This window comes from Chiloscyllium punctatum, chromosome 38 (genome assembly GCF_047496795.1).
Source record: "Chiloscyllium punctatum isolate Juve2018m chromosome 38, sChiPun1.3, whole genome shotgun sequence".
NCBI lineage: Eukaryota > Metazoa > Chordata > Chondrichthyes > Orectolobiformes > Hemiscylliidae > Chiloscyllium > Chiloscyllium punctatum.
In genome coordinates, this window is record NC_092776.1 from 22,285,029 (window position 1) to 22,312,062 (window position 27,034).

Here is a 27,034-nt window from a genome sequence, read left to right on the forward strand (position 1 = left end):
AAAAACAACTGGACAATTGCATAAAAAGTAGTAAACAACTTTCAAAAACGTTATTAACTTAATTTTTTCCCTTACTTTTCCATTTATCTTAAAACCTCTCAGTACAATCTCCTTCTTTATTTATCTTTCCTTCTTAATCCTGTGTGATGCAGAATAAGCCAAAGTAAAACTGCAGCCATCTGCTTTCTCAGCAAATATCCAGAAAAGCAATTCATTTTACTTTCGATATAAATCTTTGATTCCACAATGAGTGTGAATTACCCTGTCTCGTTTCGTTGAGCCACAAAGAAAGCCCCATGTTTAAACAGTTGTCTTCAACTTCATTTACGGAAGTAATAATAAACACACTGGCTCTAACAAGAGATCCAAAATTGGACATCCAGTGGTCAAATCCTCTGTTCTAAGACTGACCTCTTCAAATAAATATTTTTTAACTGTAATTGCCCTAAGGCTATTTGCTTAATCAAATCAGATGTTTCCACTTATTGTACATTTAACAACTTAAACTCCAACTAAAACTTATGAAGACATGAATTGTATAATAAAATTGAAAATGCTTGAGAAACTCATTTAAGAAGAGAGAAACAGAGCTAACTTAGAGTCTAATATGACCTTTTTGGAATCTTTTGGGCTTTTACATGAATTGTGTTCGAATGTTTTGTGAAATTAAAATGCAAGTTTGATAACTCTAAATACTCATTTGATCATCTCAAAAAATATTTTCAAAATACTTGCAGAGATACTATCAAAAAAAGGGCACAAAAGGGAAATAAAAGGACAAAAAGAAGTTAAAAAACGGTGTAAGGGAATACTAAGAAACAAGTACAATAAGATTGGAGACAAAGAGATGGAATGGAAAGAAGTAAAAAGCAGCTTTGGGGAAAAGACAGAGAGTGATCGAGAGAAGATAACAGGAAAGAAGAGTGATAAGGGAGTTCACAGTGAGGTGAAGCAATGTCAAAGATTAAGTTAAAAGGGGTACACAATGTCACAAAGCCAGTCCCTTTCTTCTAAAAGCTGCTCCTTTACTCAAGGATACTGTGTCCTTGATTTATTTCAGAGGGGTTATTAAACTCTCCTGGCTCCGAGGTGGTTAGTTTGATACAGAGATGAAAAAGGGCATTGAGAGACCTTTTGTTTATATGTAAACAGATGAGACTTCAGGCCAAAGTGGTCATGTTTTAGAAGTAACTTGGAAAATAAAAGGGAGCGGCCAGCTCACTAGCCGAGCAGTTCAGTCCAGAACTAGTTAGGAGTTCAGCTGTGTGTAAACAGGCTCTCTCTCTTTCTGCCCTTCTAACTTCAACCTGTAAGCATTTGTTCCATTTTTACTGTTTTTTTTAAGGGGTTTGCTTATTGGGACTGTTGTGTATATTCGGAACAGCATAATTAAGTATAGTCTGGATAGAATGAGTTCTGTAGGGTTCTTTATTCTGTTCTTTGTGTCTCAATGTGTAATTTTGTGAATAAATTTTTGTCTGTTTTAAAACCTGGTAGTCAACCTAGCTAACTTCTGGTAATTTTCACTGTACATTTACTGAAAGAAATTGCAAATTTATGGTCTGGGCTGCCTGCTTAAGAATGTTTTGAGTGGTCTGGCCTTGTCATGACAACAGGACAGTAGAGGAAGAGGATGAGTGATGAGGAGGAAAAACGAGAAGTCATCAAGAGAATGGTTAAACTGTTCAAGAAGGGGGCAAAACACAGTGTTTCCAAGAAAGACATAGATCAAAACGATCAAATTGTAGGGGGAGAAAACTGAACAGGGTACTAAGCTTTTTTTTGATAAACTTAGTTTAGTATATTTACCAAAAATGGATGTTTTCTCTAGTTACAGCTCATTGTATTGTTAGGTATGAGATTGTCCATAACTGCATTTATGAGGTCAGAAGGAATTAGCATAGCTACAAAGAGGTTTCATCTGTATGTCTGGACGCTGGTCTTTTGACAGCCAGTTGTCACTCTTTTCTTGCACAGAGTAGATGTATATGAGAACATATTGCTTTTTAGAGATTTCAGCTTCTGCATTTGTAAATTTGTAAATTCACTTTGCCTTATTGTCATAGCATGTTTTTTCTTTCCCACTTCCATACAAAGCTTACTGATCATAACATAATGATGACTGTTGCCACAAGGTTTATTGCTCCCGTGAGCATCCATCAACTTAGTCTGGAGTTGCTTGTGCAAGGACAGAGAGATCTGTGGCAGCACATTAATGAAGTGCCCACTAATGAGAAAGCTCATTGACCTGCTGTTGTCACTTAGTATTTTGTCCAACAGTAAGATTGTACACTGCTGAGGGGTCTTGCATTGGCTGGTTGGATGATTAGTCATGAATGAAACAGCAGGCTTCAAGTGATGACCTTCTCCTGTTCCTTGTTTTTTGTATTTCAAAAAGCTTAAATACGGTACAGTACAGAGGCAAGCAAAAAGGGAAAAGAACAAAGATGAGGAAAGGAAATAGCATGAAGGATGAGGCAAGAAAATGGGAAAAGGAAGAAACCCCAGGTAGGGAAAAAGGAGAGAAAAGGACACTGTGAAGGAAGACAAAAGATAGTGAAAGAGAAAGGGACAGGAAAATATGAAAAAAGGAATCAGGAAAAGGGGGTACAAAAGCAGAGAAAAAGAGAAGTCAGGAACTTGAGAATGGTAGGTAGAAGAGCAAAGGGAAGAGAAGCAGAATGCAACAGAAGGGGCACAAAGGGCAATTAAAAATTTGGAAATTAAATTTCAATCTTTAAAATTAATTTGGAATGATAACTGTGATGTTTGCATTGAGCAGAAATGTATCATTTTTTGAAACACACGTAGTTCTCCTATAGTCTCTTATTTCAGGAATAAAATACTATAAGTTGGCCTGAATATGATACCTACAGTCGTGAAATCTGGACTCTTAATTTCCCAGGTGTAAACATTTGATGTATTTGTTCTTCCCAATGACCTTCTGACTGGCGTTGATTCTGAGTTCAGGGTCATAGACTTAGGTTAGATGCACAAGGCTTCTGTGGACACTTACAGTGGAAATATTACACAGCATAATTTCTGGATGTAACATGCAATTAAACAGCTTAACTGGACTGTATACCAGAAAAAAAATCCCATCTAATCACATTTCTTAACCCAACAATTCCCCCCATCTCTCCAATTCAACCATACACTGCACCTCTAATAAGAGTCAGCTACAAACTTGATCCAACTCAATTATACAACCAACCTAAGTACCCCTAATCCAACTTAGTCACTCACTCAATTATTGAAAGACTTGAGACTTTCAAAAGCTTAGGTGAACATGGCAGACGTCAGAAAAGGGGTAACTCCATTCTTTGAGGAGAAAGTGAGGACTGCAGATGCTGGAGATCAGAGCTGAAAAATGTGTTGCTGGAAAAGTGCAGCAGGTCAGGCAGCATCCAAGGAGCAGGAGAATCGACGTTTCGGGCATAAGCCCTTCTTCAGGAATGAGGAAAGTGTGCCAAGCAGGCTAAGATAAAAGGTAGGGAGGAGGGACTTGGGGGAGGGGCATTGGAAATGCGATAGGTGGAAGGGGGTCAAGGTGAGGGTGATAGGCAGGAGTGGGGTGGGGGCGGAGAGGTCAGGAAGAAGATTGCAGGTTAGAAAGGCGATGCTGAGTTCGAGGGATTTGACTGAGACAAGGTGGGGGGGAGTGGAAATGAGGAAACTGGAGAAATCTGAGTTCATCCCTTGTGGTTGGAGGGTTCCTCGGCGGAAGATGAGGCGCTCTTCCTCCAACCGTCTCCATTCTTTGCCCAACTTCTTCTAGATGTGCCAGACTAACACTGGAGAATCCTATTTCTCCTGCAGCCAGGATCATAAAATCCTGCTAAAGGTTTTCAAGTTTGTTGCGGTGCAGAAAACTTTGCTAAAACCTTACTGCTGAGTGGTAGATCTTGTAAAGCTGATAAAAAATGCATCAGGTAAAGGAAGCAGGAGGATCCAGTCGACATACCACAGGTTTATTCACATTATTCTGCACAGCATAATTCCAGACCAATTTCTTCTATAGACCAGCCTTCCCTAGTGAAAACTAGTTCTTATATATTTGCCCTAACGCCTGCCCAACTGATAACAGATGCTTTTAACAACTAGAGCAAGCCCACAAAAATTCATATGTAGGAAACACTGTGTCATGATCACATCTGTGCCTGTATGTTCTGCTTTGAGTACCCATAGATTATGCCTGCTGCTGGAATTGCAATCAATATCTTCGAAGATTAAGAACCCAATAAAAGTAGTAAAATGGAGCATGACATCACTGTAATTTAAGAAATACATTTGTCTGATTGAGAGGCTTATAGAATATAAATGGATGATTCAAGTAGAATGCTAAGCAGTCATAAACAAAAAGGAAGCAGTGCTATCTCAAAAGTATATAGTCAACATGTTTTTCGACTTAAATTCCTACAATTCCCATGTTTAATACTTTTGCTTTGTGAATAGGCAAGCTTTTATCTTTTTCTCCCCTCCCCACAGAATATTACACTGAGCACTGGCAGGATAAGTTACCAGGAATCCGAGCATAGCCAAGTCAAACTTGCTCTCACCCAATGTCTACATTGGACAAACAGGCAGAAAACTGGCCACCAGGATACATGAACACCAACTACCAACAAAAAGACATGACCCTCTCTCACTAGTATCCTTACATACAGATGAGGAAGGACACCACGTCGACTGGGACAACACATCCATCCTAGGACAAACCAAACAAAGACACACACAAGAATTCCTAGAAGCATGGCATTCTAACAGGAACTCTATCAACAAACACATTGAGTTAGACCCCATCTATCACTGCCTGAGAAAAGGAACAGGAAGTGACTTCACCACAGGAAGTAACATCACCACAGGAAATGACATTACTCACCCAAAGAAACCCAAATGTATAAATAGAAAGCAGGAATTTTCAGCAGTGCTTCGCCTGAGGCCCACTGAAGATGTTATTTAGTAGGGTGACGAAACGTCTGGAAATGAACTTTCACACTCAGCGAGCAAACCTGCATCCAAAACCTCAGCCTTAGCTACAAATCTCAAAACTCACTATTTAAATCTGTCTCAACCAGTTCAAATCCAGCCGATGAGCCCCCAAACTGTTACAATACAGGATGAAACATCCTGCTTAATTTAAACCAAAGCACCACAGAAAAGATTTATCCAGTGCAGTGAACTGTAAAAATTCGAGAGGCCAAGAAGTATTTAAAGTAAAAATTAATAATTTTATTTCTTCAACTGGATCCAAAGAAAGGGAATTCGTGGAATGCTTACAGGATGGCTTTTTGGAACAGCTTGTCATGGAGCCCACAAGGGAGCAGGCTATTCTGGACCTAGTGCTTTGCAATGAACCAGACTCTATAAAAGATCTTAAAGTAAGGGAACTCTTAGGAAGCAGCGACCATAGTATGGTAGAGTTCAGGCTGCAGTTTGAAAGAGAGAAGGCAAAATTGGATGTAATGGTGTTACAGTTAAATAAAGGTATGTATGAGGGCATGAGAGAGGAACTGACAAAAATAGACTGGAAGCAGAGGCTAGAGGGGAAGACAGTAGAGCAAAAATGGCAGGAGTTTGTGGGTATAATTGAGGACACTGTACAGAGGTTCATCTCCAAGAAAAGAAAGATTATCCAGGGAGGGATTAGACAGCCATGGCTGACAAAGGAAGTCAGGAAATGTATTAAAGAAAAAGAGAGATCCTATAAAGTGGCCAAGAGCAGTGGGAAATCAGAAGATTGGGAAGGCTCCAAAAACAGAGGATAACAAAGAGAGTAATAAGAAAGGAGAGGATCAATTATGAAGGTAGGCTAGCCAGTAATATTAGAAATGATAGTAAAAGTTTCTTTCAATACATAAGAAACAAACGACATGCAAAAGTAGACATTGGGCCACTTCAAACTGATGCTGGAAGCCTAGTGATGGAAGATAAGGAAATAGCAGGAGAACTTAACAAGTACTTTGCATCAGTTTTCACAGTGGAAGACGTGAGTAATATCCCAACAATGAAAGGGAGTCAGGGGGCTGAGTTGAGTATGGTTGCCATTACAAAAGAGATAGTGCTAGAAAAGCTAAAAGTCTTAAAATTGATAAATCTCCTGGCCCCGATAGGATACATCCTAGAGTTCGGAGAGAGGTGGCTGAGGAAATAGCGGAGGCATTGGTTGAGATCTTTCAAGAATCACTGGAGTCAGGGAAAGTCCCGGTTGATTGGAAGATCGCTGTGTAACCCCATTGTTCAAGAAAGGATCAAGACAAAAGATGGAAAATTATAGGCCAATTAGCCTAACCTCGGTTGTGGGTAAAATTCTAGAATCCATCATTAAGAATGAGGTTTCTAAATTCTTAGAAGAGCAGAGTCTGATCAGAACAAGTCAACATGGATTTAGTAAGGGGAGGTCATGCCTGACAAACCTGTTGGTGTTCTTTGAAAAGGTGACAAGTAGACCAGGGAAACCCAGTGGATATGGTCTATCTAGACTTCCAAAAGGCCTTTGATAAGGTGCCACACGGCAGGCTGCTGAGCAAGGTGAGGGCCCATGGTGTTCGAGGCGAGCTACTGGGATGGATTGAGGATTGGCTGTCTGACAGAAGGCAGAGAGTTGGGATAAAATGTTCTTTTTCAAAATGGCAGCCGGTGACGAGCGGTGTCCCGCAGGGTTCAGTGTTGGGGCCACAGCTGTTCTGGGGGCATTCTAGCAAAGTTTGCAGATGATACGAAGTTAGGTGGACAGGCAGGTAGTACTGAGGAAGTGGGGAGGCTACAGAAGGATCTAGACAGTTTGGGAGAGTGGTCCAGGAAATGGCTGATGGAATTCAACGTGAACAAATGCGAGATCTTGCACTTTGGCAAAAAGAATAAAAGCACAGACTACTTTCTAAACAGTGAGAAAATTCGTAAAGCCAAAGTACAAAGGGATCTGGGAGTGCTAGTCGAGGATTCTCTAAAGGTCAACATGCAGGTTGAGTCCGTGATTAAGAAAGCGAATGCAATGTTGTCACTTATCTCAAGGGGATTGGAATATAAAAGGACTGTTGTGCTACTGAGACTTTATAAAGCTCTGGTTAGGCCCCATTTGGAGTACTGTGTCCAGTTTTGGTTCCCACACCTCAGGAAGGACATACTGGCACTGGAACGTGTCCAGCGGAGATTCACACGGATGATCCCTGGAATGGTTGGTCTAACATATGAGGAACGGCTAAGGATCCTGGGATTGTACTCATTGGAGTTTAGAAGATTAAGGGGAGACTTAATAGAGACGTACAAGATAATACATGGTTGGAAAAGGTGGACGCTGGGAAATTGTTTCTGTTAGGTGAGGAGACTAGGACCCGTGGACACAGCCTTAGAATTAGAGGGGGTAAATTCAGAACAGAAATGCGGAGACATTTCTTCAACCAGAGAGGTTGGTGGGCCTGTGGAATTCATTGCCACAGAGTGCAGTGTAGGCCGGGACGCTAAATGTCTTCAAGGCCGAGATTGATAGATTCTTGTTGTGTCAAGGAATTAAGGGCTACGGGGAGAATGCGGGTAAGTGGAGTTGAAGTGCCCATCAGCCATGATTGAATGGCGGAGTGGACTCGATGGGCTGAATGGCCTTACTTCCACTCGTATGTCTTATGGTCTTAAGTATAACAAAGAATAATTAATGAACAATAATTTACAACTCCTTCCTCTAACATATCTTTTACTTTCCCTTTTAGAACACCAGTTGGATAATCGGCTGGGGGGGGGGGGGGGGGGTGGAGTTACTGATTGATGAAGCTACCTTTAAGAGAGCTATTTTTCAGGCCATCTCTACATGTTGGCAGTGTGGCAGTTTTCCTCCCAACTGTTCAATTATTCCCAGTCTTATATGCACAAAATATCGGATTGAGTCATTGGCTTTTAAGATTGTCAATATACTATACTGATAAGAGTTTGGTACTTTTTGGGGGTATAATTTGAACTGATTGGCCTAATTCAAATCCATCTTTGTCTCCAGGCAATCAGCTACCCTAGCTACTCTAGTAGCTGGACCACATTTTACATTGTATCTTATTCAGAACATTTGGTGCTGTCAGGTCGTTCTGCTCACTTTTAACTCTCTAAAAGGTACACTCCATCCACATATTCATAACAATGAGGTTGAACCCAGAGATGAGAGGGTTGTCATAAATGAGACTTAACAGTTTTGCCTATATGCTCTGGAATCTAGCAGAATGAGGGGAGATCAAATTGAGGTACTCAAGATAAAAGGTGTGGAAACCTCCTCATGGAGCATTCTAGGACAAAGGGTCATAGTCATAGGATACAGGGTAGCAAATTTAAAACAGAGTTGAAGAGAAACTACTTCTCTCAAAGGGTTGCGAATCTGTGGAATTCACTACCTCAAAGTGCAGTGGATGCTGAGACAGTGAGTAAATTTAAGGAGGAGTTAGACAGATTTTTGATTGATAATACAATGAAGAAATATGGAGATAAGGCAGGAAAATAGGGCTGAGGAGCATATCAGCCACAGACGAATGGTGGAACGGACTCGGTGGGCCAAATGGCCTAATTCTGCTCCCTATATCTTATGAACTCTTACTTGCTGTCTGAAGTGGCCTAGGGAGCCACTCAGTTTAAGAGTGATTGGGGATGAACAATAAATGCCAGTGGTAGACAAGCAGGAGGCTGAACGAACACAGCAAGCCAGGCAGCACAAGGAGGTGGAGAAGTCAACATTTCCGATGTAGCCGTTCTTGGCTCCTGAAGAAGGGTTACACCCGAAACGTTGACTCCTCCACCTCCAGCCTCATGCTCGTCTACCTTGGAATCCAGCATCTGCAGTTTTTTTTTGTCTCTAACCAGAGATGCCCAGAGACTATAAAATAATAAAGAAAACAAAATTCGTCCAGTCCCGCTGCCTTATTAACATTAAGTACAGACAACCTAACCAAAACTACATCTCATCAATTTTAAATACTTTAAATGTCTGACTATCCTGCTGTTTCACCATGACCTGGGAAGCATCTTCTCCCTTGATAAAGAGAGATGCAAAGCAAATACTTCAGCCACTGCAGCTCGCATCATACATGAATCGCCTTTGTGATGACAAATCAGTCTCATTCCTCCTCTTCGATACTTTAAACCATGCTGTACAGACATATTATCGGACATAGTTAGGGCGGGTAGGACTTGAACCCCAGAAATTCTGACCCAGGGATAGGGATACTGCCACTGCACTACAAAAAACTTTCTATTCCTTTTTTCATACTTGCACAATTTGTCTCACCAGAAAATCGACAAAATGTTGCTTTTGGGAAGTTTCAAAAGGGGTTTCTCTGAGAGTACCAGCGTGTTTTCTCACACTACCTTCCCAAACTCACTTCATTACCTACATACCATATCCCTGTAGTGTCCCATTCATACTATTATCCCACTTGCTACAGGCAGAAGTACTGACCACTACTGGGAATTCCTGCGATTCCTGGTGTCGGCATCATTTTTTAAAGGCCAACGATGAATCTGGTCAGGCACTTGCTGTCTACTTCTCCCTGTATAGTTCATTTTACTTGCCATGGATATGTTGGACAGAAGGTAATTGGCACTGCCCTTTTCTGACAAGGACCTAGAAGTACTTCTGGCAGCTGCATATCGTTATTGCTCATGGAGATGTTGGTGGCTGATGGAGGGCGAGAGGAGTAAATGGCGAGCTGGAGATGCCAGACTCTTGTTCTGAATTTGATTTCTAAAATTCTTGCTGTCTAGTTTCAATGGGACAGTTGAGAGAATGGGAAACTGCAATCAATAAAATGAGATGCCATAATAATGAGGCCTCTCAATGCTCATGAGTGAGAATATTATCTCAAATAAAAGCAAATATTGCAATCAAAATGTTAACTATTTCACTCTCCACTGGTGTCACCAGTCCTCCTAGATTACTCCAGCACTGTTTTTTATCTCAAGCATCCACAGTATTGTGTTTTTATTTGAGAATCTTGTTTTACCATTCATCACTTGGTTGGAAAATGAGATGTTTCATTCTTATCAGCTGGTAGTCAATATCAATCTTACATGATTCTCACAACTTTCTCACCAAAATCCATTTCGCTCTGCAGTCAGGTGGATTCTCTTGCATATTCGTGACTTTTTTTCAAACACACTCTATACTCTTTACAGTATAATTATCTCAGTCATTATTCAGATAATAAAAGTACTTCATTATAACTACTCTACAATTCTTGTAGATCTCTATTTTCTAGCAAATGTGTTCCTTGACCTTTTCTCACTAGTGGTGTTTTATAGACCACACTGAGCAAAATAACTGCATGTAATGTTCTTTAGCTCTAACCAAACAATTTTCACTATGTCCAGAACATCCTACCTCGCCACTACAGCACGTCCTTAATCCATACAGCCACTCTCTCTTCTTTCCTTCCTTTCTTGAAAATCTTATATCCAGGAATATTAAATATCCAGTCCTGTGCTTCTTGACTTAGGCCTCTGTTATAGTCACAAATATTTCAATGTGGTAATACCTACAGCATATCACAAAGTGCCCTGTGCCCAAAGAGACAGGTACCAGGCCCACCCATTATACCTGGCTGTATCTCAGGACTGTTTGTTTGCTCTCAAGGTAATCCTTGAAACTACCTGTATGCTCAGATTCAGAACTTCCAGTTTTCAGACTCCAGCTGCCTAGTCTTTAGCAGGCTTGTTCAATCTCTTTGCATGTCCACACCCCCACCCACTCCCAACCCACTCCTCCCATCCATCAAAAAGACAGGATACTCTCAGGACTCTCCATTTCTTCCTGCAAAAGAAGCCTGAACTGTCCACATTCACCAAACTCCGCCACTTGGCCAATCTAGTCCTTGCTTTGAACAACTTCTTCTTTAACTCCTTCCACTTTTTTTCAGGTCAAAGGTGTGGACATGGGTACCAGCATAGGTCCCTGTTATGCCTGTCTCTTTGTGGGGTACGTGGAAAATTCCTTGTGCTTGTACTACTCTGGACCCCAGCCACAACTGTGTCCCCAGGACAGTGACAATATCATGGATGCTGCCACCCTTGCTTGTCTGGTTTTGGAAACATTTATTTATTTCATTTCCAATTTCCAGCCCACTCTCACTTGCATCTGGTCCATCTCTGATTCCTTTCTTCCCTTTCTGAAAATCTGTTTCGATTTCTGGGGAAATTATCCAACAGTTCTTACCAAAGAACTTGTGCCTTGCCTAATGCTCATCATAGTGCTGAGAGTTCGTAAGCATCTGTGTCAGAAGGTCTGAGATTATTTAACCAGCTACCTCTGTCATTTCTTATGCATCTCCACACCCAGCAGACCAAACATCCTTCAACAATTTCCTCACCTCACTACACTACCTTAGTCCTGGACTTGCATCTTCTTCCACCTTCATTCCCTCTTGCTCAAATTTCTTTTCTGGTAAAAGGAGACTTTAGCTATCTTCTGACCACAATACCAACAAAGCAGTTTTGCTTCTCTATGTTAGCTGATACACTGAACAGTTCTCTTTTTTTATGTTGCATAATGCTAGTTACTGGATTAGTAATGTAGAAATCCAAACTAATGGCCCTAAAACAAGGGATCAAATTCCAGCATGATAGCTAATAGAATATAAATTCATTAATAAATCTGAAATAAAAAGGTAATTTCATGTTCACTGTCACTATCAGATGGTCATAAAAAAAACCATCAAGTTTCTTAAGGTCCTTTAAAGCAAATACATTTATCATCCTTATCCGCTCAAAACTATATGTAACTCTGGACTTGCACTATTAATTGTCCTCCGAAATGACTTAAGACATTACGCTGCAATCTGTTGCAGAAAGTTTGAAAAAGAATAAAGCCACAATTGACTGTGGCGAAGGTTCATAATTGGTTGTGAACTTGGGTATTAAACTGGAAAAATGTATAGCTTTAAACTGAATTTGTTTTCCTTACTGTGTGTTAATAGAAAATAGAACATAGAAAAGTACAGCACAGAACAGGCCCTTCAGCCCATGATCTTGTGCTGAGGAATATTCCCAATCTAAAATAAAATAACCTACACACCCTTCAATTCATCTGCATATCCAGCAGTCACTTAAATGTCCCTAATGACACTGCTTCCACCACCACCACTGGTAACGCATTCTATGCATTCACAACTGTCTGCATAAAGAACCTACCTCTAACATCTCCTCTATATCTTCCTCCTATATCTTAAAACTATGACCCCTCGTGCCAGTCAATCCTGCCCTGGGGAAAAGTGTCTGGCTATTGACTCTATCCATGCCACTCAATACCTTATATACCTCCATCAGGTCACCTCTCTTCCTCCTACTCTCCAGAGAGAAAGGTCTGAGCTTAGTCAACCTCTCTTCGTAAGACAAGCCCCTCAGTCCAGGCAGCATCCTGGTAAACGTTCTGTTCACCCTCTCCAAAGCCTCTGTTTCTTTCCTATAATAGGGTGACCAGTACTGGACACAATATTCCAAGTGTAGTCTCACCAGAGTTTGGAAGAACTGCAGCAAAACCTTGCTGTGCTTAAACTCGATCCCAAAACACCATATGCTTTCTTAACAAACCTATTCACTTGGGTGGCAATTTGAGGGATCTATGCACTTGAACACCAAGATCCCACTGTTCCTCCACACTGCCAAGAATCCTGTCTTTAATCCTATATTCAGCATTCGAGTTCGACCTTCCAAAATGCATCACTTTGCATTTATCCAGGTTGAACTCCACCTGCCATTTCTCAGCCCAGTCTGCATACTGTCTATGTTGCACTGCAGCCTGCAATAGCCCTCAATACTATCAACGGCACCTCTAACCTTTGTGTTGTCAGTAAATTTACTAACCCACCCCTCAACCTCCTCATTCAAGTCATTAATACAGGGCCCTGTACTTTACAGACAGAAAGATGATATACACACTGCACCTGTTTGAATTCAAAACACATTCTCTGGTTCATTTCTCACAGCAGTACCTAGACCAGAGTTAACGTGCTTCGCTTAAAATTTAAAGCTTGGTAGTTAACTACCCTCTCCACCCTGAAGGCTGCCTGTCTTCAGTCCTGATGAAGGGCTTTTGCCCGAAACGTCGATTCTCCTGTGCCTTGGATGCTGCCTGACTGACTGTGCTTTTCCAGTACCACTCTGATCTAGACTCTGTCTTTTGAGCTTCATTCAAAATGTGATTTTAAAAAAATGGCTTCTACAAAAACAAAGTTTATGTAGTTGTAAATTTATTGGCTGACCAAAATTCTGTGTGGGATCAATGACATATAATCCCTAAAGGTGTCAAAAGAAACACCAAACAGGGAGGGAATGTCTTCAGCTTCCAGCCTAGGGTGACTGGGGATTTCCACTGGGTGCTCCAGTTTCCTCCCACAATCCAAAGATGTTAATGTTAGATGGATTAGCCATGCTAAATTGTTGCATAGTGTTCAGCGATGATCACAGTTGAAGAAACTATATTCTGGGCACCCGTGTTGCAAAATCAACCTCTCATCCTAATTACTGGGAGTCAAACAGCTAGTGGCAAGACAAAAGAGAAGCCTAACAACTAAAGGGCATGGCAGGATTCAATCACAGTTGACAGGAATTTTAATTACAGAACTCAACTAACCTTGGATTCCTTGTGCAGGAAATTCAATACTTTTGGTTATCCTATCTGAAACCATAAATTGTGGAACATTTTCCAAGGTTTGGTTTAAACAGCATCTATGACATAATGAACATTATTTGATTTGATTTACTGTAGTCACACGTACCTAAGTACAGTGAACAACTTTGTTTTGAAAGCAGTACAGGCAGATCATAGTAAACAAAGATATACAGAGTGAGGCATACAGGTTACAACTGCACAGGAGGTGTGCAAAGCAAGATCAACATTACTTGAAGTTAGAGAGTCCATTCAGCAGTCTAACAGGAGGGAAGAAGCTGTTCTTCAACCTATTAGTGCAGATGTTCAAGATTCTGTATCTTCTGTAAGAGAGCATTCCTGGAGTGGGAGGAAACTTTAATGATAACAGCAGCCCTTCCACAGCAACGAAGGGTGTGAATAGCATCCATGGATGTGAAGTTAGCTTCAGTGATGGTCTGGCTGTGCACACAGCCTTCTGTAGTTTGTTACGGTCCTGGACAGAGCAGTTGTTGTAAGAGGCCATTATGCACCTGGCCAGTATGCTATGGTGCAACTGTAAAAGTTGGTGAAGGTCCTGCAGTGTTGGTGTGTCTTGTTGACTGTCGCATCTACATGGAAAGTCCAGGATGGATTGTCAGTTATCATCACTCCTAGGAACTGGACAATCTCGACCCTCTCCACCTCAGCTCTGTTAATGGAGATGGGAGCATGTCCTCCTCCTTTCTTTCTGAAAGGAATGATCAGTTTTTTTTCTTTTGCTGACAATGAGAGAGAGGTTATCATCATTGCACCATGACACCAAACCATCTATTCCCTCCCTTTATTCTGACTAATCATTGTTTGTAATCCATCCTCCCACGATGGTGTCAGCAAACTTGTAGATAGCATTCATTTGGAATTTGTCTACAGTCATGGATGTACAGGGAGCATAGAAGAGGGCTGAGAACACATTCTTGGGAAGCTCCAGTGTTGTGTGTTATTGTGGAGGTGGTGTTGTTGTCTATTTTCACTGTAGTCTGCAGGTCAGGAAGCTGAGGATCCAGTTACAGAGGGTAGAGCAGAGACCTAGTCTTGGAGTTCTGAGATTAGTCTGGAGAGGATTGTGGTGTTGAAGACTGAGTTGTACACGATGAGTAGGAGTCTGACGTAGGTGTCCTTGTTATCCAGATTATTCCAGGGATGAGTTTAGGGCTAGGGAAATGGCATCACTGTGGACCTATTTCATCAGTATGCAAATTGCAGGGGACCAAGGCAGGTTGGGAGTCTGGGGTTGATATGGGCCATAACCAGCTAATTATTAGCTATCAAACGCAGATTTACTTTTAAGATGCATGCCAAGGATAATAACTGGCTGGACAAAATGTTTCTAGTTTGAGAGTACGCGACTGAAGCACATCAGCTATGAGATCACCCATCTCGAGGATGTGTTCATTGTGTTGGCGTTTTGGATGTAGAAATGGTTGCCAGTTATTTTGATAAAAACTTCTGTCGCTAACTTATGCCCACATTGTATGCCAGTTTATATGCTGTGGTGTGATCCTCCCCTCCCTGCAAGGTAAGGATGCAAGATGGTGACAGGAAAGGTAAATTGATTAATGCAGTGACACTTTTCACACCAGCTCAGTAAGGAGGTTCTCAATAAAGAGGTCCATGACTGATTTTCTCAACCTGCCACAAATTCAGTCCGTTAAGTAATTAAAGACAGACAAAGACCTTAACCCACAACTATTGTGATTACATCTTTCCAGCAGCTAGGACAGATGACTATTTTACATAAAGAAAATGCAGGGCAGCTTATCTGATGGTTTTGGGTTGGGGAGGTTCCATTTATCCAATGTGGATGCAACTGAGGGCAATGATGGGGACAGGTGTTTGTTTCTCAAAATCACCGTCATGCCATTATTTCCAATCCCTCCTGACCCCAAATCCTGCAATAGTTCCAACCCATGAAAATACTTATCTGTTCACCAACTCATCTTGACAGTCTGATCTGGTTTTCAACAGCATCGCCAGCTCCCTGAGGCTACTGGCCTCTGACTGACTCGTAGCCATAGGCAAGTGGGACTTCAGTGTCACAGCTCTTGATTGGACAAGCAGCTTGTTGGACAACACTTAAATACCTAGTTGGTGTTTGATCTATGATCTTTCTCACTGATGAGGACAGGGAGTTAATTACCCCTGAAACCATTTGCCCCAAAATTCGCACTAAATCCTGGCCTATGCTTTCCTTGTGTGTTGTGACTTTAAATTTAATACAGTGCTGATAATTATGAAGGATATCGATCAATTCCTCCAATTCCACTTCTGTAGAAGTCCAAATACCCAAAAAGTCAACATCAATTAATAAAACACTTACGATATGACTTCATCAGCTAATAAATAAGTTGATGAGAATGAAAATGTAGAGTTAAAAGAAAATACAACCTGTTTCAGGCCACCTGCAACAATGCCATTCTGGGATGATTCTAATAGTGGGCAAGCCCAATGTGGCAACGAGAGAGGTCCCCCATGTTGATGGCACACATCCCAAATGGCATTGAGAACAGGAACATGCATCTTGAGGCAGGTGGCAGGGACAGCAGGGGTAAGAAGCCTGGTGGTGAGGGATGAGATTGAGTCCAGAGTAGGGGAGCTCGAGCCCCTGTAAGGTGTGCGTGCTCAGTATGGCTTTGCACTTATAGACTGTGGTGAATTTAACAATATTTCTGTTTTTCTAATTTTTAGTGAGGAGGACTATAATGTTTCACATTTTAACTTTAAGTTTTTCTGCTTTGTACCTAAGATCCTGTACCGAGGTACCTTCTGGTGCCAAGATGGTGCCATAAGTGGAGACTTGTAAAGTTTTCACTGTATTCATGTGAGTACACGTGACAAACCTAAACCCGAACTTAACCTCGGATGCTACCTGACCTGCTGTGCTTTTCCAGCACCACTCTAATCTTCACTCTGATCTCCAGCATCTGCAGTCCTTACTTTCGCCTAGTTGATTTTAACCTCATAACTAGTGTACTGGAAAGGCCTTGAAGGTAGATAGATGCTTCCAGGAGTTTAATGTTATTGTATTACAACTGAGAATTAAAGAAAACCTGAAGGAAATTCAAATGAGGACAATTTCAAGTAAAAGAGCAGGAGAAGCACCTCAAACGAAAAGTATTTTCCCTATATTTAGTTCTTAAAAATTAATGGGAACTTAATTTTTCATAAACTCTGTTATCCAAAGGACAAAAGCATGAAAAATAAAGCAATACTTACAGTAGCAGGTTCCTTTGAGTGGGTTACCAAGGTAGCGGTTATCTGACTCACACCTATATATAAAGAAAATCATCTTCAAAAAACTATACTGCAGGAATGTATCAATGATCTTTTTTAAGTACATGATTAGACAAGCATTTTATACATACAAAATATTGAGTGGGTCTCATTGCACTCCATTTTTAATTATTAGGAGTTCTATACAACAAGTGTAACACATCTTAATTCTTTCAAACCTTTGAGTTCCTTTGAAACGACTGAAGTATTTTGCATTTTAATGACATTGAAGACAAAGCAGGGAATATAGGAATATTTTACCTTACACGGGATGAGATATATTCTTCGTTTTACAATGATATTTAACTTCCTTATTTACCTCCTATATTAGTCTTTACTATTTACCTCCTATTTTTGCCTCTGCCTCTGACCTTCCCTTTACGGAAAGGCCAAAATGTCCCTTTTGTTATGGGAATCAACAATCTTGGACATGATTGTTACATTTCAACATTTTTAGATACCTTGATAACAACTTCTGCCCATATTTAGGAAGCTAAATTTCTTTCCACTAGTAAACATCCATTGATTATCAGGAAATACTTTGAAATCTCCATGGAGATATTTCTAATGGTAAAATCCTATTGTTTTACAAGCCACGTCATGTCAATCTTCTAAAACTAAACAATACACATTGTACTGCAAGTGAAAAACTGTACCATAATTTATTAAAGTAACCTCTTAGTACTGAGTATGCCAACTTCTGAGCTACTTAAAAACTTTTCAATACCTAAAAGATTTTGGAAGTAAACTAATACACAATTTGTATAATTTCTCTTCACATTTGATGCACATGAAAGGATATTGCCACCCAAGTCAGGAGCCAGATCTGGGGAACCATTCTAGCTCCTGCAATACCCCATGAAAGAAGACAGCCACAGCCCACAATTATCCAAGAAGCTGTAGGGTGGTCAATTAGCAATGATTTGAGACAGAGAGATTTTAAGGCATCATAGCATCCAATATTGAAATAGCCAGCTTGATATGAGGTGCAAACACCAGGAAAACAGGAGTAGTAGCATTGATCTGCCACCTAGAGCATGGAAGGCCCTCACTTCGCTGATATGGACTTCAAAATCTATTTGGAGATTACATGGGAAAACAGGGACATTCTTTTTCCTAAATGGCAAAATGAGAAGGCTGCCTATCCAAGCTAAAGAGGTGTAGATGGACGCAACCAAAACTGTCAACAGCCAGAGTGCATTTCAAAATAACTGGGTGCACAGCAGCAACAGATTCAGTTACCGAATTCATTCTGTAAAAGTAACTGCAACTAAAGATGTTAATGATAGATCTCTGGGTTCTCAGCTTCCAAGAGACACATTGGCTAGAGATACCAATGTTAATGCAGTCCCTGAACATTGGAAAAATGCTCACAGCCTTATTGTTGAAGACCTGACAGCACATGCAACAGAAACAAATAAGTTGTTGGATTGGCCAGAAAGGTCTTTCAGAAGAGTGGGGCACAGAATACAATGGAAAAGACGCCCACTGGAGGAGAAATACACCAGCTTGCTTTTATGAATGGCAATTGATCCTTGAAGATGCAGTGAAGTGCACAGTGACAGTGAATAACAGTCACTCTTGTAAAATAAAATTACAAACACAACCATGTTCAGTTTGATGCAATTGCAGGGCCCTCAGAGTTGCATTACTTTGACCAGCAGTGAAAGATATGGATGTCAGAGTTCCCTGAGACAGTATGGTGTTATGGGCAAGGCCTGGAAAGTGGTGCTGAAGACTGGGAACATACTATTGGGGGTCCTGGGCTTAAGAACTACTCATCTCTCAAATGGGTGCCAAATGATCATGGGGCAATGACTGCGTGCCACATAATCCATGAGCCCCAATGCCCCCAACTCAACTAATTTTTCACTTTAGTGGCTGCAATGCCACTCTGCAATATCCTTAACTATACAAATGGAATGTGCCTTCTCTGAAATCCGCTCATTGCCCTGATTTGACCGAGTGCCTTATTGATTGCTTCAAAGGAAATCTAACCAGGCAGGGGTCTCTGTATAAACAGAGGCATAGAGTACAAAAGCAAATAATTTTTGCTAAAACAATTTAAAACTAAACTGCTGTACTATAACTATAAAACTGAGTGGAAGTTTCATCGTAAGTTCAGTGGAAATTTACAAGCATGGTTCCAGAACTATTGGATTACAGAGAGGCTAGGATTGTTCCCCCTGGAGCCAAGAATAGAACATGAATTGTTTGGTGAACATGAATAAAATTATGAAGGGCTCGATAAACAGAAATTGTTACCAGGTTTAGTTGATTGCTAAAAGAAACTGAGAGGACACAAGGAATACTGTTCAAATAAGGCATGGTTAGGATTTGGAATGTATTCCCTCCCTATTATTTTGGTGGATACAGATTCATATTAGTGTTCAAAAGGAAACTTAATAAATATTTGGAAAACAAAATGGAAAGAATGGGTGGGAATGGAATCTAGTCACAGACTAGATAGTTTGAATGGCTTTCTTCTGTGCTGGCATATTCTATTCCAGAAGAGCCGAAATACATTGCAAAAACGCTGCACAAAATGGTATCAAGAGTTAAAATGGGTAGAAGGCATTAAGAAGCCCAAAAACAGGAGAACCAACACGATCCATGATTTCTCTCCTTGGCTCTGGGCATGCACTGTAAATGAAGGAGGCCTTTCTTTTATTTTGATTCATTCATGGGATTAGGCTAGGTCAGCATTTATTCAAGATTCGATCACATTGCTGTGGGTCTGGAGTTATATGTAGCCAGAACAGGTCAGGACAGCAGTTTCATTCCCTAAAGGACATTAGTGAACCCAATGGGTTTTTCTGGCAATCAACAATGGATTCATGGTCATCATTAGACTCTTCATTCCAGAATTCTTTTTTATTGAATTCAAATTTACCACCTGCTATGGCAGAATTTGAACTCGAGTCCCCAGAACATGGGTCTATGCCCTGCCCCACCAAACTTACCTCCTTATATCTTGACTCAATCTATTAGGTGATGTCCTATCCATAGCATCTCAACTGTCAGGCCAACCACTTCAACTACCACTCCCTTAAGGACATGCAAGTCCTTGGCTACCTCCACTGCCAAATCAAAGCCACCCACCATCTGGAGGAAGAAAGTCTCATGACTTGATAACCTCACAGCATCAAAATCGACTTCACCAGTTTCCAAATCTCCCCTCCCCCACCTCATCCCAGATTCAACCTACCAACTCAGCAGTACCCCCTTAACCTGTCCATCTTCCCTCCCACTGACCTATCACCTGCATCCATCTATTGCCTTCCCACCCCCACCCCCTATTTATTTCTCAGCCCCCTTTCCCCTCCACGCTCCCAATGAAGGGCTTATGCCTGAAACATGGACTCTCCTGCTCCTCGGATGCTGCCTGACCTGTTGCACATTTCCAGCGCCACACTTTGTCTCTAGATTAACAGTCCAAGCGATAATATCACAAGGCCATCACCTCCCCCCAAACAAAACTATGGCTCAGGGCTTTCAGAGTATAGCATTTTTCATTAAGAGCATAACCAACATAATAGAATGCATGCCACAATATTCAATTCGACATACAATACTTTACAGCATGGGCTAGTTACTTACTGGCATTAAAAGTGCCACTAACTAACTGCCAGTTGTGTCTCATGTGGTGGCCTGTACAGAAATCTAGAATGCCATCCAAAGATAATTTATACAAATTAAGAGTGCTTTCTCTCATGGATGCCAACAACACCGATGGTCTATTTTGTTCAAATGAAGGGTCCATTATACAGCAAAGTCCTGCAACCTAGGCTGCTACAATATTCACTGGTGGAGCGGCCTTGAGGTGTCCACACTAATATCACCATTATAAATACAACCACCACAGCCATCTCAGCCTTCAAAAGGGTCAGGAGATCACTAGATAAATGGTCAACCTTCACTGATGTTAAGAATGAGGAATTCAAGATTGCATCAGTAGATGCATTCTTCTCACAGGGAGCTCCAGAGCATGCAGTCTTTTTGAGTCAAAACTCTGAAAAAATGTCTGATTAAATGCTCCCTGGTATTGATATCATCCTGAAGAAACCTGTACCAGCTCTAATCACCTTCCTTGTGCCTAAAGCTTGGCACACCTCCTCGGTATCTTCAACTTCATTGCTATCCTCTTCCATTTTCTCTTCCTCCAATGGGCTATGTCATTCACTCACTTCAAAGTACAATCCTCTCTGGAATGCATGTAATGGAGAATACAGTAGATCACTGTAACGTAGGAGACCCTTGCAGGAGAGCACTAAAAAACACTATTAACCAGTTCCAAAACATGCCTGCCTTTTCAGAAACTTGATGGCCTATTTGATGGCTGTCCATGTAAACAGATAGCGTCACTTGTAGGTCCACTGTGGCTCTGTCCCAGGGATTTGGAAAGGAATGTGTAGTCATTTCTTCAAGTAATTTCCCTTGTCCCTTAGTTTGGCCTCACATCCCCTCTTAAAACTTTTAAATGTGTAGTCCCTAATCTTTGTTCCATGAGATAATGGGAATAGCTTTGCTTTGTTAATATTTTGCAAATTTTGTACACATCGATCAGCCCTCACCTTAACTTCATTTGTTCCATTGTGAAAACTTCTCCCAAACTAACAATTGACCAAATTCTCTCATCCATAAAACTATTCTAGTAAACCACCCCTGCATCCTCTCAAGAGCAGCATATATGTGGGAACACCAAGTTCTCCTGCAAGGCACTCACCATCCTGACTTGAAACCATACCGCTGTTCCTTCACTGTTGCTGGGTCAAAATCCTGGAATTGCCTCCCTTAGACTAGGTACACATACAGCACATGGATTGCAGCACTTCAAATTAAAGCAGCTTACCACCATCTTCTCAATGGCAACCAGAGACAGACAATTAATACTGGCCAGGCAGTGACATGAATAAATAAGGCTTTTCATCAGTGTAAAATTGTGGTGAGCAGAACTGGATAAGCATAACTTTCCTGTTGTTCTACTCAAAGCTCCGTTAAATTAAGCCCAAAACGAACATGCTTTGCTAACTATTCTCTCACTATATCCTGCCACTTTCAAAGATCTATGCACATCAACTTTTTCATGGACAATTAGGAGTGAGCAATAAATGTTAATCTATAAGCCAGTTGACCAAAATGTTGCCACAAGCCAAATGCAGCTAATTGCATTTCTGTTTCATCAATAAAATTGCATAATAGACATCTGTTATACATCTAATAGATATCTGTGATATCCATACTTCAACATATGCTGCTGCCCTGATCATATATTTGCTAGCACAATGGCAAGACAAAGTGCAAAGTGTTTCTGATCTTAGCACATTCTTTATCTGTTGTTATTGCTTATTGGTTATCTGAAAAAGTGGTGTGTAATACTGATGAAAGAACCAGACCTCAACACCACAGCAATACCAGTAACATCAACATATAGATAGAATAGCTGCTAATCACATCTGGCATATCCTTAAAAAGAAAAGATACTTTTGGAATTGGTGAAGGAGTGCTAGTAAAAAACTGTTATTGGAAAGCTCATGGACTTTGATAGACTGTCTTTTAGAGTCAAGGAAATGTCCTTGGGTTTTTACATCAAATTCAATTATTTTATTTCCTTTATACATTTTTGAAAAGGGCAGATTCTAAAGTTGAATCAGCTAGTGCAAACAGTAAGCGCTGCAGCAGTCCTTTCTGTGCCCCTTTTCCACTACAATTATATGCAAATACAGTTACAATTTCTGAAGGATCTCTACTGGCCTAACTGGAAGAGTCCTATTTCATTTGCGAAGTAGTCCACCATTTTCCAATTCTACTCTGTGAAGTAGCTCTGAATATATTTCTAGAATAAAGTTGGAAACTGACCATTGTTTCAAATCAAGAATTTCAGTAAATACTCACTTTTTTATTGCAAGGCATTGCAGCCTAAATCAACTGGTTATTTCAAGAAAATTAAGTTTAATTCAAACTAAAAAATATCCTAAAGGAAATGATCCTAAATGACTGCATTACATGTAGAAGGATAAATTCTATGAAGGACATTAGAATATAGAACATCATTGGAACAGGCCCTTCAGCCCACCATGTCTGTGCCTATGATGCCATTCTAAACTAACCCCACCTGCCTGCACGTGGTCCAATCCCTCTATCCCATGCCTGTTTATTGGCCTAAATGTCTCTTCGATGTTGCTATTGTATCTACTTCCACCACCTTGCTGACAGCACAGTCCAGGCACCATTCACCCTCTTCATAAAAAAACTTAGCTCACATGTAACTTTTAAACTTTTCCTCTCTCACCTTAAACTTATGCCCCCTAGTTTTGACATTTTCACCCTAAGAAAAAAATACTCCGACTATCAAACCTATCCATGCCTCAATTTTATATACTTGTGTCAGGTACTCCCCAACTTCCGACACTCTAGTGAAAGCGATCCAAATTTGTTCAACTTCTCCTGATAGTTAATACACTCCAATCCAGGCAATACCTTGGTAAATTTCTTTTGCACCCTCTCCAAAGCTTCCACATTTTTCCAATAGTGTGACAACTAGACTAGACCAAAGTCAAGGACATTGCTGGATATAAATTCTTACTGACAAAAAGGTATAAACACAAAAATGCAAAGCTGGAGGACAATGTTCCAGGGTCTAACCCAAATAAATGGCTTTAATAAAGGTTTTATAAAATTACCATCTAGATGGTCAAGGGCAGCAGACATATAAGAATATCAGCATCTGCAGGTTCTCCTCCAAGCCATTCACTATCTTGACATGGAAACATTGACATTCCTTCAGTGAAATTGGGTGAAAGTCCTGGAACTCTCTAATTGCATTGAGAGTATGCCTATACCAATGGACTACAGTGGTTTTCAAGGTGGCAACTAACTACCACCTTCTCGAGCACATCTAGCGATGGGTACTCAGTTAATGAATTATTTTAAAATTATGGCATAACCTGGAGCCTGTTAAAATCACATCTGCTCCGGATAAAACTACAATATGGGCAAGTGTGTCGATTTTTAAATCAAATTAAGATCAGAAGCAAAATGATCATCGGAAAACTTATAACTGGTGACTTAAGTGCAACTATCTTGATATTGAATTCATCTGGTAGATGTCTACTGTGCAATAAGCATTAAAGGCTGCAGTTTCTTTCAATATTATTTATGCTTCACTGTTGTGGATTATAAACATTAGACATTCAGCACTTTTATGGTCAATAACAGTGAAAACAACTACAAGTCATCATCACCGAAATGATTACTTAATTAGGCATCAAACCTGATTCAACCCAGAATTTTCTTCAATTATTTATTCACCGTTTGAAAGACGATAAAATCAGGACTTGTTATAACAAAACAGTGGATGAAATGCATCTCTTTTCACTGAAAGGTCTACTCAGCAATTAGGTTTTCCAAATTTGTTCACATGCTTCCACACAATGACTTGCGTGAATAAATATGGCTTTACCAGTTACTCATTCATGGGATTTTAGATTAAAAAGAATGATAATTGTTTACAAAGTTAAAACTCATACAACACCAGGTCATAGTCCAACAGGTTTATTTGGAAGCACTAGCTTTCAGAGCGCTGCTCCTTCATCAGGTGATGTAGCACACAAGTACCACACCGGCACCTCCAGATAATTGTTTACAATGTCTAAGGTGACTAGTTCAAAGTTATTTATTGCCCTTGAGAACGTGGTGGAAAGTTGCCTTCTCAAATGTTTGTAGTCTATTTGGTGTGCGTTTAACTATAGTGCTGTTATGAGGATAGTTCCAGGATTTTGATGCAACACCTGTGAAAGAGCAATGATGTTGTTCAGTCAAGAGGGTGTGTGGCTTGGAGGGAAACTTGCACTTGGTGATGTTGCATTTCATCTGCTGACCTTGTTCTTCTAGGTCAAAGCTTCCCAAAATGGGAGTGCTTAGAATCCCAAGTGGGGTTATGAACTGAAAGATTGGGGTCCCGAGTTCCAAGGTAGCAGTAAAAGTAGGGAGTCTGTCTTCCTTCCTCAGTCTCTCAGGTCTTCTCTCCCTCACCCCCACCTCACAAGGATATTTCCTGACACCCACCTTCCTCCCTTCAAACTCTCAATGTTTATCAAGGAGACGGGTCAATTTTCAGGTGTCAAAATGGAATTAGAGGGAAAAACGTTGGGAAGTAATATTTTAGGTTGGGTTTGGAAGGTGATGTTGGCGGACCATTGGCGAGTTACCACATTGCATCTTGGAGATAGTATCTACTGTTGCCACTGTGTCAATGAAGCAGCTGAAGATGCTTAGGTCTACATCACTACTGAGGAACTTCTGTCGCAATATCCAGGGATGAGATGATCAACTTCGAAAAACTACAAACATTTCCCTTTATGCTAGGTACATCAGTGGAGAATTTTCCCCTTTGTTATTATTGGCTTCAGTTTTGTTAAGGATCTTTGATGTTATACTTGGTCAAATGTGGTCTTCATGACTTTATTACCTGCAGGATTCTCATTTTAATTAAATTCTGATTTTTGTTTAATTTAAGATCGAGAATCCGAAATTCAAGAATCCAAATATTTGCTATTCAAAATTGAAGTAGAAATCATTTTTAAAAATTGAATTCAAAAGTTCATGTTGCATGCAGAAGAGGATAATTTATGCTATGGGCAATAATTTATTCTTATTCAATAAAATCTACACATGATTAGGTAACTAAAACATAATGGCACATTGGGTTTTGGAATAATTTAAAAACATTACACATTTTTACTGTGATACTGTTTACACAGTCACCAATTTTGTTAATAAATGCAGCAACCTATTATCCTTTCTCATATAACTGAATTATTTTTATTTAATTCAGCATGTCATATGTGTACCATTTAACTTACTACAGCCAGAAGGAAGGAATAATTTGTCAATAGTATTCAATGTACCTTTATTTTCTCGTGCTATTGAATTAGTTCTAGACAAGACAAAGTCTACTATTGGTTAAGTTATATCTCAATCTATAAGCAATGCAGTGTAAATTGAGAATACGTTTGTTACTGGCAGCACATGCAAAATTAGAAATTTATAAACTGAGTAAGCTTTGTGATTTACAGGGGTAATCTATGCAAAGATAAGCTAAGACAATGGTCTAAATGTATCGACTTAAAATGTATTAGTAAGAGCAGAGAGATCAATACCCATCATAGATTTAACACAAATATATTTCCTTCTGTTACTGTATCTGTTTGTATTTGTTTCTCATATGATCCAATGTTTACATTTTGCTAGAATCCTCATGAGTTCTGAAATCTAAATCGGATGGAATCAATGTAATGGATATTTCCATCCAGTAACTAAAAGTGGTTAAAATGACATCAATCAGGTAGAATTGAAATACTCACAACTGACACTGATCTCCTTTGATTCCTTTTGTTGTACAGAAGCACTGTCCAGTTTGGGCATGGCAAGCATTTGCATGTCCATTGCATTTACAAGCTGTAACATACAAGAAGCCAAAACAAAATAAATAGACACCTGGGAATCACAGACCCTAATAATTATCAATGCATTCAAATACTGTAACCTTCATAGTTGAAATGTGGATGAATTAACTTGAGACAAGATTAGATTCCAACACAGTACAACTAATAACCCCCAGGAACACAGTTGATGTTTATCCAAAACAAATATGCTATATTTACTTAATGATATAAGGATTAGACCTGAACACAGAAAGGTTAGTCTTTGGATTACACCAACAGTCCCGCACATGTGGTAGTGACAGACAAGAGATCAATAACTGGACAATAAACACTTGGCTTCTTTTGTACAGCTGTAACAGTTTGTCTCATTGCAGATTTATCATAGTGCTTGCTCAGTCTTCCAATTCTACAAGGCCTGAGTGTGATTTTGAACATTGTTGGGAGTTTGTTGAGTAATGGAGTTCATAATCTTTTGCTAAAACTCTATACAAATTCTAATTTTTATCTAAGTTTCAGCAGGGTTATCCAAGCTCTCTCTAAATGAGACTACCTGAAGTTAATTAAAGAAACCAAATGAAATCATTTTCTTCTGTAGCTGGGTTAAGCTAACTCTAATTCAGAAGCACACATATTAGGAGCATCTCAATCCAATTTAGCACCAAGC

General features: G+C 40.1%; 1 protein-coding gene across 2 annotated transcripts in view; it reads right to left on the minus strand.

The window, feature by feature from the left end:
- Positions 1-27,034, minus strand: part of atrnl1b (attractin-like 1b) — a 928,830-nt gene that overhangs the window by 539,870 nt on the left and 361,926 nt on the right. For both annotated transcript variants that reach the window (XM_072557357.1, XM_072557356.1), the window contains 2 exons: positions 26,290-26,383; positions 16,868-16,920 (listed from right to left, as the gene is read on the minus strand). In XM_072557357.1, the coding sequence (XP_072413458.1) occupies positions 16,868-16,920; positions 26,290-26,383 (147 nt within the window). The remainder of the gene's footprint in view (positions 1-16,867; positions 16,921-26,289; positions 26,384-27,034) is intronic.